This window comes from Haliaeetus albicilla, chromosome 11 (assembly GCF_947461875.1).
Source record: "Haliaeetus albicilla chromosome 11, bHalAlb1.1, whole genome shotgun sequence".
Lineage (NCBI taxonomy): Eukaryota > Metazoa > Chordata > Aves > Accipitriformes > Accipitridae > Haliaeetus > Haliaeetus albicilla.
In genome coordinates, this window is record NC_091493.1 from 7,209,278 (window position 1) to 7,221,782 (window position 12,505).

A 12,505-nucleotide genomic window follows, 5' to 3' on the forward strand; every position below is an offset into this window, starting at 1 on the left:
GGGGAAAAAAAAAAAAAAAAGATGATGGCAACTCATGTGCCCAGTCCCAGTCCCAGCTGTCCTGCCGGCTGGGTGTGGGGGGGGCAGGCGAGCTGGCATGGTCCCGTGAAAGACACTTTCTTCCCGCAGGCAGCAAATGGGTCTCGGTCACGTGCACGCCATGGGCTCAATGGAGCATGTGGGCCTTCACCGCATGCGCCTTAGCTCGGAGTAAGAGCTCTCTGCTTTAAAAGCAGTAATTGGGTGGTTAGCTGAGCCCTAGGCAAGCTTGAGTTATGCACTAAATATTCTGCCTTTTGTTTCATAATGAATTATTTTGTGTATCTAAGCAAAGGGGGTTTTCTTTTTGGTCTTTTCTCTGCAGTTTGTTCCTAGCCCACTTGTGGGTGTGTGTTGAAATATCTGCCTTTTGCTTATGAGGTCAAGTGCTTTAATCAGGAGCAAAAAATTTGCGTGCTTTAGTCCTAAATTCTCTGAGCGGTTGCCAAATATAATTAGAAACAAATGGCTTTATTCCTCATTTGAGAGCTCCCTAGACATTGGGGAGGGGGGAGAGGGGGGAGAGCTTGCTTTGCCTGGCTGTTTTTGGGGGAGCTTGCAAACAAAACCACTGCCAGAAAAACCCGAGGAAGCCCTGCAAGAGGAGGAGAGTGCCTTGCGATTTCTGCAGAGGACAGAGGGTTTAAGCAGCGGTGCGGGAAGCAGTGCACGGCGGGGACGAGGCACCCCACGTGTGCCTGCTTTGCGAGCAGCTCCATATTTTCCCCCCATTGCTACTGGAGAGCGGAGTGGGCCAGAGCAGGGCACTAGCCCAGGAAAACTGCCTGTATAACCACACACGCTGCTCATGCCAAGGTCCCAGACACTTCAGTGGGAGCCAGAGTGGGGTTTAAACACCCACGTGCAGGACAGTCAAGGGGTTTAGCCCTCCCTGGGCTTCCCACCCCAGACCACCAGTAGCTAAACCCCAGCTAGACGCACACATAATGAATAAATCACAAGAGCTGAAGTCTGCTCCACGCAATACCAGTCAGCACCACTCACTGCAGATATCCACATCATCTCTGCTTAAACACATCTGGACTGCCTGTAAATTCAGTTAAGTTGTATTTAGGTGTATCCACGAACCATCCACAACCTGAGAGAGATGCTCACCCACCCAGTGTGGGATCCCACGGTGTCCATTACCTTAGCACTTCGGGTGTGCGCCGAGAGGACAGCAAGGCTGGCCTCCGCCTTTGCCCCCTGCTCCCCCCCCAGGCAAACTGCTCCCCTCACCATGGTACTTACACAGCTCAGCCCCGCTGCGGTGGCTGAGCTCCTCACATGCAGCCTGTGGCTTCCTCTCATGAGGGACACGGTGTCTGGCCCTGGGGACGTGGCATTGCCCGCTGGCACCGCAGCTTCCCTCACCCCGGCATGGTGGGCCCTAAATAAAGAGGGGCCGTTGCTCATCCCGCTGGTGTCTCCCAGTGTGAGGGGACATTTTGCTGCCCACACAAGCGATTGGAGGTCACAAACCGCCTCTTTCAACAAATGGTTTTGGCACCAAAATGGCTGAAGAGCCTCTCTTACTGGCTTTTAGAAGGTGTGTAGTTTTGCAGCATCACCTCACAGCCTGGCATCGCCTCACGGCATGGCATTGCCTCACAGCATCGCCTCACAGCCTGGCATCGCCTCACGGCATGGCGTCACCTGATGGCACAGCACCACCTCACAGCATCGCCTCACGGCATGGCGTCGCCTGATGGCACAGCACCACCTCACAGCATTGCCTCACCTCACAGCATCGCCTCACGGCATGGCGTCGCCTGATGGCACAGCACCACCTCACAGGATCGCCTCACGGCACGGTGTCGCCTCACGGCACGGCGTCGCCTGATGGCACAGCACCACCTCACAGGATCGCCTCACGGCATGGCGTCGCCTGATGGCACAGCACCACCTCACAGGATCGCCTCACGGCATGGCGTCGCCTCGCAGCTGGGCCTGCAGCAGAAGAGAGGTGTTGGGGGCAGGCGGGGAGCGCACCACCACTGCCCCACGGCCACGCAGGTGCTCTGGGGGGCAGGACCACCTCAGACATGGAGAGGGGGATGTTTTTTTTCTTTCTTTGGTAAATTTCAGAGCTAACTGAATAAAATTTGCAAGTTCTGGGGCTTTTGCCTCCCTTAAAGGAGACCCCCATGGGCTGGACTCCCTCAGCCACCTCCTTTCCTGGGAGAGCAGCCCCCCTCGGGTGGGCTCTGGGGGGGGCACCTGGGACATGGGTGGGCAAGGTTTGCACCCCAGCTGCAGGACCGGGCTCACAGTGATTGCTGTGAGATGACTAATTGGCTAATCAGCAATTTGATAAATGCTTTTATGCTCATCACCAAAAAAAAAAAGCAGCTGTCGAGCAGCTCTGCCTCCAGCAGCAGCAGCAGGAGGAGGAGCAGAGGGGAGCTACCAGGATTTTTGTGCCCCTGTGTTATGGTGGGGCAGACGAGGCAGAGGGTGCAGCACCCAAGGACATGGCAGCCCCATGGGCACCCCTCCCAGCACCTCCTGCCCACTGGTGAGCACGGGCAGGTCTTCACAGCTGCCACCGCTTAGGACTTTTGGGTCTCCTGAATGCAGCATTTGTACCTGAGCTGTTGGTTCGCAGCAGGCACCAAAATCTTCATGAATTTGTCTAATCCAGTTTTGAACACGTTTGTCCCCAGCCCCCCAGCCTGCTGGCCCTGGCGGTACCAGTGCTGCGGGGAAGGAGGGTCCAGTCCCCCATGCACCGACCACAAGGACAGGGGACATCCCGTCCCAGGTTCGCCGGTGACACTGCGGGCTCATTCCCCAGGTGAGACACTAGATGGAGCATCTAACATCTTGAATATATATATATATATTTTAATCCCATAAAGGATAAATTGAAAAGCTAAATGAAAACACAGATTAAGTTGTATCCAGCAGCCCTCATGTCCCTGTCCCCTCGCTCGAAATGCATCGCCTCAAAAGCAGGTGTCCGTGCAGGGGGCAGAGGGGGCACTGCCTGGGCCCGGGCCACAGCCACAGCTTTCTCCTGCAGAAATGCAAACCTCCAGCGGTCACAGGTCCAGGCGCACACGAGGGAGATGGGATGCTTTGGTGGCCACTCTTTTTGCTTTCCTCGAGGCCACACAGCCCTCCCAGGTTTCTCTTCAGCTGCAGAGGCAACATGCTCTGACAGCACCTCGGTTGTGAGCCTACCCAAACCCGGGAAGGCAAAGATACAGGCTCCAGTTTTCTTACTCTGGGAGGAGCCAAAGGTGTCTGATATTCCCAGAAAGCCTGCGGGCAAGCGCTGTGTTTCCCAGAGCAAGTATGGTGCCAGTGAGGATTACCAGTGATGTCTGTGCGTGATCTGCTCCTCCCAGCAGCAGAAACTTTCCTAGAAATGCTCCCGAAAACTTCTGGAGCTGAGACATGGACGGTGCGACAGAGGCGGAGAGGAAGGGCCCCTGTTCCCAACAGGTCAGCGTCACCACAGGGTTACAGTCGGCCCAAAGAGGCTGCTGGGAGATGCGGCTGCTGGGAGATGCAGCTGCTGGCCGAGCATCTGCAACCAGCCACGCACCCCAGGATCCATCCAGGGCAGGGGATCCTGCCCCAGGACCTCCATCTACTTCCAGCCATCTGAGCCCTGCTTGCTGGCAAAAGGCTTGCAAATGTCCTTCAAGGTACTTGGGAGGCACATGCATCAGGTGTGCGGGCTGCTGTGGCTCAGGAACTAGAGAAAACCAGAAGCGCTGCTCCCGTTCTTTCTTGCGCATTGATTGTGACTGCAAGGAGCACAGCATGGGGCATTGCAGTGTAATCGCAGAAAGGCAAGACAGCAAGAGACAGAACCAAGAGCCCTCAGTCAGGAGAACTAAACTGCAGTCAGCATGACAACTGTTTGCATCTCCGCTTTGCTTCAGACCCCCCCCAAAACTGTTCATTTCCCACTGCTGGCAGCTGAATTAAAAAAACTGTGTGACAAGGTGGCAAATCCCTCAGCCACAGCAAGCCAGCGGCACAGCATCCCTTGTCCTCACTCAGACCACAGGACATTTCTCTTTCAAAACCAGAAGCGGTTGCGAGTTACTAACAGTAACAAACTCTTCTCAGGGGTAGCTCTTACCTCCTGCAGACCTCACCAGCCCATGGAGGGGTCTGCTGAGCCCTGAGGAGGTGCCCCTGTTCCCCTGCAAGCCCTTTGGGTAATGTTAGCACACAGTCCTCTGCTTCATCGCTTGTATGTGCATGGGGCTGCACCAGCACCCAAATGACCCCGACAAACTCACTGGGATATGCCCAGCCCAGCCAAGGGAGGATGCTGTGACCCCTCTGCCACTCAGAGGCCAGGCTCGTCTGGGTGTGAAAAGCTCCAGCGTGCTGCTCCTGGGGGTCATCTTCCTGGCCACACTCTACGGTGTGGGTAGGGCAGCCCAACAGGCACCCCCCCCAGCACAGCAGGAACACGCGGTGTTGGCTTATGTTAATCCACTGACTAGGAAGGGCTAAAAAAAAGCAAGGAAGTAAGCACAGTGCTGGAAACCAAGTTGCACTGGCCACCTCTGCAGCTACTGCGAAGATCAGCATCTGTATGTGTCCACATTTTCCCCCACCTCCTTCAGATGTTCACTGGTAGGCAATATTTTCAATCTGAAAAGAATAAAATGCCTTAGCTTGGCAAAGACAGAAGTGGATGGGGGGTTTGCTAGAGGGTCCCATCGTCTCCCACAGCTTCACAGCTGGTGTGGGGACAGCACATACAGTGTGATTATTTACTGTTTCTCACAATACAAGAATAAACAAGTAGCAATGGAAATTATCAGGCAACAGGTTAAAGCAGAGGCAGGTTTATTCTGTCTGCTCATACACAGTGCATACTGAAACTGTGAAAGTCCTTGCACAGCCCGCTCTGAAAAGCAAATGATTGAATGAGGACTCAGACATCAAAAGAGAAGAGAGCTTGTCGAGGGCAGTTAAGTGCAGCAGTGACCCTCTCGCTGGCTCAGGAAGCACCTCGCCAGAACCTGTGCTGGTGGGCCACACCACGGATGCCCGTCCTGCCCTCGCCCCCACTCCCGGACCGTCCCCACTGGAGGGGCATTGCGGGGCTGCACGGAGCTGCTCTGCACAGCTGGGTACGGGGACCGGGCAAGTGTCCCCCCTGCTTCCCCCGGGCACACCCAGCCTGTGCATCAACGCAGCCCCACAGCGCTCAACGACACCGCGCTGCTTCACGTGTGCCCAACGGCCGCCTCTTTCCCCGAGCTGGTATTTCTCCTTATTTCCCAGCACACACAAGAAATGCTTTTTTTTTTTTTGAGACTTTCCCTCAACCGCAGCGTCTATCTGGAAGCCGCATCTAATGGTGACGTCAACCTGGTTTCTGCTCGCCCGGCTGCAGCACGGTTAGGGGAGCAACTTCCCCATGGTGTGCCGTGCTCCTGTACTTCCCCGCAGGCCGGGGGGTTCCGTCGCCGGCAGCAGCAGCGTACCGTAACTGCACCCCAGATTCGGCAAGTGGCTCGTGCTGCCCTTGGAGACGCTGGACGGGAAAGAGCTCCCTGGGTGCCAGTGAATGCTAGTGCTGCAAATAGCCTCAGCCACGCGCCCGGTGCAGGGCGAAAGCGGCGGCAGCCTCCAGGACCACTCACGGCTTCAGCTTCTGGTACCCCCAGGGATGGGGAAGGCTTCCCTAACCTCCCCCCCCCCAGAGCCACAGAGTTAAGTCACAGTGTGATTACCGGCCGGCCCTAGCCACTGGGCACGCCTGCCCCGCTGCCGAGATGTTGGAGGTGAGGGCAGTACCCAGTCCTGACCTACAGGCAAGCAAATGATGGTCTCATCTACAGAAACCAGTAGCGTAGGAGCGCTCCAACAGCGCTCGCTGTGGTAACAGCTTCTCAAAGGGCCACCAGGTTTAGGGGGGGCTTTTTGGACCTGTCAAGGAACAGAGTACAAATTAATTTTACTTGGTGGTTGTTTACTGTCACCAGCAAAATTACTAGTTAGCATTCGATGCCAAAAATCTTACTCACGGTCGAGCTGGGAAGAACAGGGGGGCAATTTTCAGATCCCAGCTCAAGCCTGCAGTACTGGCAGAAAGAAATCCTGCTCTGAGACACAAACGGAGCAAATTTGCTACTGGAGCCACTGGCTAAGCACAGATGCAACCCCCTCAAAAGCTATTCCTACAGTCAGCCTGACCACAGCTGCACTTTAATGCGAGCACACTGGAAAAATAGAGGGGCGCTGACTGAAGATCTTGTCTCTTCCTCCTTTAGGAAATTGCAAACTTCCATTTCTTTAATCTAATCATTTGCAGGAGGAGATATTTTCTCAGAAAAGCCAATATAAGAGGGCTGAAAGGTCTGATGGGATAATATGTAATCCATTGTGATAAGGGCTGTTTACAGAATTATTAATGAAACACAAAAGGGAACAGATAGTAACATTTTTTATTAAATATTACAGTGGATCAAAAAGTACAAAATATCTTTTGCCTGCTATGTGATTGGGAAACTATTGGCACATAATACAGTATCAAAAGCATTAATAAGTACAATTTGGAAAACATACAAAAATTGAGTGTTTATAGTTGGCTCAGCTTTATTTCTGGTAGTGTTTAAACTAACGCCAAGGTTACTCAATAACCTTTTAAATGGGAAACTATATAATATTACTGGGCCATTTTTATATATACAAATCATCACCTTACAGAGCATATAGGCTACATAACTTGAATCACAAAAAGTATACAATATTTACAACAAAAGAAAGTTAAAAAAGTATAAACAGCTAGTAGATTATGCTGCCATTTTTAGAACATATTTAAAACTGTGGGGCTGGGGGGAGAGGGGAGGAGGAGGAAGAGAACGAGCGAGATATCAACCCTGTGTACAGCAAACACCGCAGGAAGCGCTCAGGGTAGCACTGCCAACGCTGCCTGCCTCACACCAGCGCGAGAAGTCCCATTGCTCATTAAAAGCACGACAACCGCAAAACTGGACCAGATGCGACCTCGCTGACCACCGCAAAGGAACAGACCGGGCGGGGGGGTGGCAAGGGGACCCCAGCGCAGGTCTCCGCAGGTGGCAGCCCTGCGCCCCCCCGAATGGGGCAGAGGTGCCGGCGGAGGCAGGCGCAGCACTCGCCTCCTGCCCCAGCTCCTGGGGCTGCCAAGCCGACTTCTCTGCAGCTGGGACAAACTACTTCCTAGGCACTGACATGCTGGGCAAACTTCTCGTGTCAGGCCAGCACGCAGCCAAGACAGACCCACTGCAAAACACCGGCTTGCTCCCATCCAGCCTTGCTAGGGGTAAGGATTTTACTGGGAGTCAGACCCTACTTCCCACGCATTTCGCGAAGTCTGGCTCAGCGTGCGGCCAGAAGCTACACGCGAGCTGTTTGCTGCCGGGCCTTTTCCTTTGAATCTCACAACCTTTAGCATCCCTAATGAATCCTGGACATAGTGCGTTTGAATTGCAACATTTCTTGGAACTGGCTCCTGGTAAATAGATTTATGACTCTATTGCCAATTAGATTCCACAGTTTCCTTTACAAACCTACCAATAACAATGCTCTGATTGCACAAAGAAAGGCTTGTGCAATTTCATTCAATAATAAGGCCCCTTGAACTCAAACAATGCAAACAAAGCCCCATTTAAGACATTAAAAAAAAAAAAAAAGAAAAGACTTTTCAGCCAATGGAGAATTCAATAGTCTTTTGAAAGATTTCCAAGATTTCTGTTAAGAGTTTTTAAACAAATAATGCACCGCTTCTGTTGGGGGTTTATGCTACCATTTCTTTTCCCTCACCCTGACGTTTTGCCCAGTGTATTATGAGCTTCCCCAGCCAGCAGCGGCCAGCCTCTTCGTGGGGCAAACAAGGAGCCTTCCTCTCCTCTCCTCTCCTCTCCTCTCCTCTCCCCGCCCCGCGCTGCCTCAGCACGGCTCCAGAAAGCCTACCATCAAACTCCAATGGGACATAACCAAAAGGGAAATTGGACACTTCGCGTAAACAAATGCACGACTCCAGGACACACAACCGAAACAAAGAGAAGCATTTGCTTTGCCAAACACACGACAAGCTTCTGTTTGCGTTTGCTGTAGATTTTTATATTCTCTCCCCCTCCCCCCGCCCTCTTCCCTCCCATCCCCAAACCCCTGATTTTCACGTGATTCAGATCTAGTGCAACTTTACTAGAGATGTTCCTCCACACTGCGGCCTCTGCCCAGATGAGCCTGCGGTTCTGTTTCCTGTACAATTTGTGGAGCAGCAGGATGCTCTGCACTGGCACATCCATGTTCTAAGTTCTACTAGTCTGTTTATCGATCAATTAAATATAGTTTTACCACAGGAATATAAAGTATTTAATTGAAGAAGCTGGATCTTTAACAGTAGACAAGTATATTATTCTGGTTTCCACCTTTGGATATTAAGTATGATACATTATATATTGTATTTGGCTTCATATCACGGGAAAATTTAATGACATGCCTAGCATGCAAAGTGTTTCTTAGTAGTTTCCATTTTTCTTTTCATATCGATTATGCTGTCTTTGAACAGTAACTGAGATGGTTTGACTCACAACCAATTTTCACATTGTAAAAAGCCTCCAAGTCACACTTCACTTTATCGATGTCTATGCTCAGCTGCTTGGTGGTCATGTCCTGCAAAGTGAATACATCCACAGGGAAGCTCCTTCGTTAGGAAAACCCAGGCCCTCCATGCCCGGGCTTTCCCCCTGTGAGAGGATGCCCAGGGAGAGACTGAGATCCCCGTGGGGGTGTGGAAGGACCATCCCGACCACTGCACGCAGCCCCCTACCCATCCTACTGAGCCCAGCCCACTCGTGAGGCACAGGACCCGTAAGCCTCTGATCCAAATCAACATAGGCTCCCATCTTAATTTCTGAAATTCTCGACATTCTTGCAAACCACAAATCCGTTTTCTGGACTCCTTTGTCATCCAGCAGCTTGTGCCAGGGAGGTTTTGTTTTCTAGACCGTTTCTCTGGTAGGCAGGAGGGCTTCACAGCCTAGGTAAGGTTAAGTACAACGCTCGACAAACTCACGGACCACGATACAGGAAAGCAAAGCTTGGTGGGAGGGGAGAAGCGGCGTAGGAGCCATCGCAACAACAGGAGGAGGGTGAGAGGTGCTCAGCACCTTGCAGGGGCGGACTGTGGGGAAAGGAAACTTGTTTGCATCCTTGCACCATAACATCACCTACAGTATGTTTATAACCATCAAGATTAATCTGAACCAGTTGCTTCAGTTTGTAAACAGTAAATGTTACCACAAAAACGAAACAAAAACGCTGCTCATAAGTATAAAGAAAATGGAAAAATTACAAACACATTAAAAAAAAAATTAGGACAGCCACAGCCTTTAAAAAAAGTTGCAGATAAAATGATACTGTTTAATTTAAAAAAAAAAAGAAACCCAAAACAAAAAACCAAACATAAAGAGCACAGAATATACTGGACAAACAAAACTATATAAATTATTGTGACCAAATGTGACACTGGTAGTTTACGAAGTGGATATGTACAGTCAAATTAAACAGTGTTTACCCTTCTGTTCTAATAGTGTTAAAATGAAAATCTATTGCCGTTTTACTATACATTGCATTGATTGAATTAAAAGTCAGGAAAAGTTACCCAAAAAAGCACATCCACTGATTGTATGGATTCTCGGCCCGCTTCTCCTTTCCAGGTTCATCTCGAGTCCTTGACTCATTTGCAACCATGCATGGCCTCTGGTCCTCGGCTCAGTGAAAGGCAAACGCAGCCCTCACCTGCGATTTCAGTGAGCTCAGGACTGGGCCTGCATTTCCACGGCTCCCTTTGAACATTTGCTCTTACCATATACAAGTCCTTTCAGAAAACACATATGCAAAATCCAATGATTTTTTTCTTCCTTTTTTTTTTGTTTTTGTTCTTTTTTTTTTTTTTTTTTTTTGGTTTTCTTTTTTCGTGGGGACAGGGATAAGGGGTGAGGGGGCTGATGTGGGAGCCAGAATTAAAGAAGCAGTCCTGTCTCCGTCAAACTCTGAAGCGGTCCTCTAGGCGTGATACGACTGCATCCTGGTTGACAAAAATGCAGATCACTAAATCTGCGAGACGTCGTCACAGGGGGAGGAATGTTGCTACCAACTTTTCTCCTCAGACCTTTTTTGTGAGTGAGGGGGCTTACAGTTTTGTGCTGGGATGTACAGAGGATAGCTGGGAAGGTGGGAATGCAGCTTGAGGGTTTATAGCAGCTAAAGGATAAATGCTGTTATGCAAAAGGTCACCGTAGGAACTTCCTACAGGTGTTGCTGCAGCTAAGTGTCTGTACAGTTGCTGAGAGTTTGCAGGGGACGTGAGGAATTGTCTCTGCACCATGAAGGAGTGAAGAGCCAAAGGCTGCATTAGTGGGGAGAGCACGGTCTGATTTTTCAAGTACTGCAGGGGATGAGAATACCCGGGTGGGAGACGATTGTTCAGCCCCGTGCACAGGCTTCCCGGATACAAGCCTGGGAAGATGGGGGCTGAAAGGGGAAATTTGTGGCTTTCCAGCATGCTGCCAGAATGGAGGCCATGCACCGGCTTGCTGCCTTCCCCCTCTGGGTCGGGAACCTTGTCTTTTGCCAGGGTGTCCTTTGGTAAGTGCAGAGGAGAGACAGCTCGGATTTTTTTTTCAGAAATGACTTTGTCCAAATCCTCCAGGCTCCGTTTCAAAGGCCGGGCAGCCCCCACGTTTTGGGGGCTCGTTCTGCGGCTGATGATAGGATGCACCATCCCCTCCATCTTCCTCAGATTCTCCAGCCTCTGGGCCTGCTGCTTCCCAGACCTGTGGAGCAACTCGCTGTGTTTTTTAGGGGCTGTCATGGCCATGGGGGACACGCGGCAAGCTTTGGGGTTACAATCTAGGCTCACCGCCTGGCTGCTCGCAGCCTGGAATGGGGAGATACCTTTGCCTTCTTGCTGCGCCATGCATGAATGAGGGAGGCTGGAGCCCGGAGCCTTTGCAGTCTGTTTGTGTATGCTCTTTGGAAGACTCAAATCTGTTGGCTGATCATCTGAAGAGGCCTCCACTGCTGCCTTTTTCTCTTGCTGATGCAAAGATGGGCGATAATTTAAATTTAGTTTTTCTTGGTGTTTGTGTTGAGTAAAAGTAGAAATATTTTCAGACTCTCTGAACATGTCCCGGGGGAGGTACTTTGATGTCTGTTCATTATTAAGGTGGTGTTCTGTGTGTCTATAAAGGCTGTGCAGATGAGGTGATGAATAAAAATCTGCCAAGAAAGTGGGCACATGGGAGTGCTGCAGTGCCCTTTTCTCACTCATTTTATCTTTGCAGTCCTGGATATCCGTCTTCGGTACATATGACTCGGCAAGAGAACTGAGGTGATGTTTTGAAAAATCACAGCGCTGAGGATCCGGTTTACTTAGCATGTCATGTTTAAAAACGTCATTAATCGATTTCCTTTCTTCCTTGGTTTTAAAACTCTGTACGTGTTGTATGACTGAGGGCCTATTAATTGCTACAGGATCAGAATTAGGGGCGTGGGGACCTTGTGATATGCTTGAGGACAGTTCATCTCTGCCATTCAGTTTCTTTTTGCTGATCAAAGGTGGAGGAGAACCATAAGGATAGCTACATGACAGGGCTGCCCCACTGACCTGCGACAGCAGCTTCTTCTTTGCCAGGGGTGACATGATACCTGGATTGCCCTTGGAGTAGAGCAGCGGTGTGTAACCGAAAGTGGAGTCATCGTTCATGGACCCGGGCAGCTCCTTTTCCTTGAACATGTCAAAGTTCTGGACCACCAGTACTTTGGGCGTTTGCTTTAGTGCGTTGTGGATATCTTCGTTTCCTAGCTGGTCCACTTTCACTGTGCAGTTCGCGATGTAATCAGCCATCTCTGGCAATTTGTCATCTTCCGTGTCGCTCTGAGTGGGCAGCTGGACTGGGAAAGCCGTGAAGGACATTTCTGGAGGTTCGCTTTCTAAGCTGTCAGTAAAAGCTTTGTGTAGTCTTTGTTCAGGCTTCGCATCTTCTAGGGCATCTGTTGTCGGGTGTAATCGTTTCGTGATGGTGGCATCCAGCACGGTGTCTTCTTCTGGGGGCACAGATATACTTGAGAAAGAGGACGAGTGCTGAACCTCCTCCTTGGCTTTCTCACTGTTCGTGCTGTTTTCTGTCAGGTCTGTCTTTTCCAGAGGCAGTGGCTGAGCTGTCTCTGGTAAAAGAGATGGAGGGCCTTGCACGGGTTGTTTCATCTCTCCCACTGTAGGATGTTCAGGGAAATTTTTCTGGTCTGCTGATTCTTGATCCTTCTCTTGTTCTGATGAAACCTAATAAAACGATTCAACAGACAGTAATAAGAATGCAGTACGTTTTGGCATACTGTTCATAAGATTATACACAGTACACCGTTGGCTACTTTTAGAGAAGTACTTGTCAATCACCTCGCTGGAATGTGAAGGCTCTAACACCAGGTATCG

The 12,505-nt window shown here is 50.7% G+C and overlaps 1 protein-coding gene across 4 annotated transcripts in view; it reads right to left on the reverse strand.

Moving 5' to 3' along the window:
• Positions 1-6,449: 6,449 nt before the first annotated feature.
• The window catches only part of ARID5B (AT-rich interaction domain 5B), a 125,305-nt gene continuing 119,249 nt past the window's right edge, over positions 6,450-12,505 (reverse strand). For all 4 annotated transcript variants that reach the window (XM_069795985.1, XM_069795984.1, XM_069795986.1 and 1 more), the window contains one exon: positions 6,450-12,355. In XM_069795985.1, coding sequence (XP_069652086.1) covers positions 10,205-12,355 — 2,151 coding nt within the window. In that variant the 3' untranslated portion in view covers positions 6,450-10,204. The remainder of the gene's footprint in view (positions 12,356-12,505) is intronic.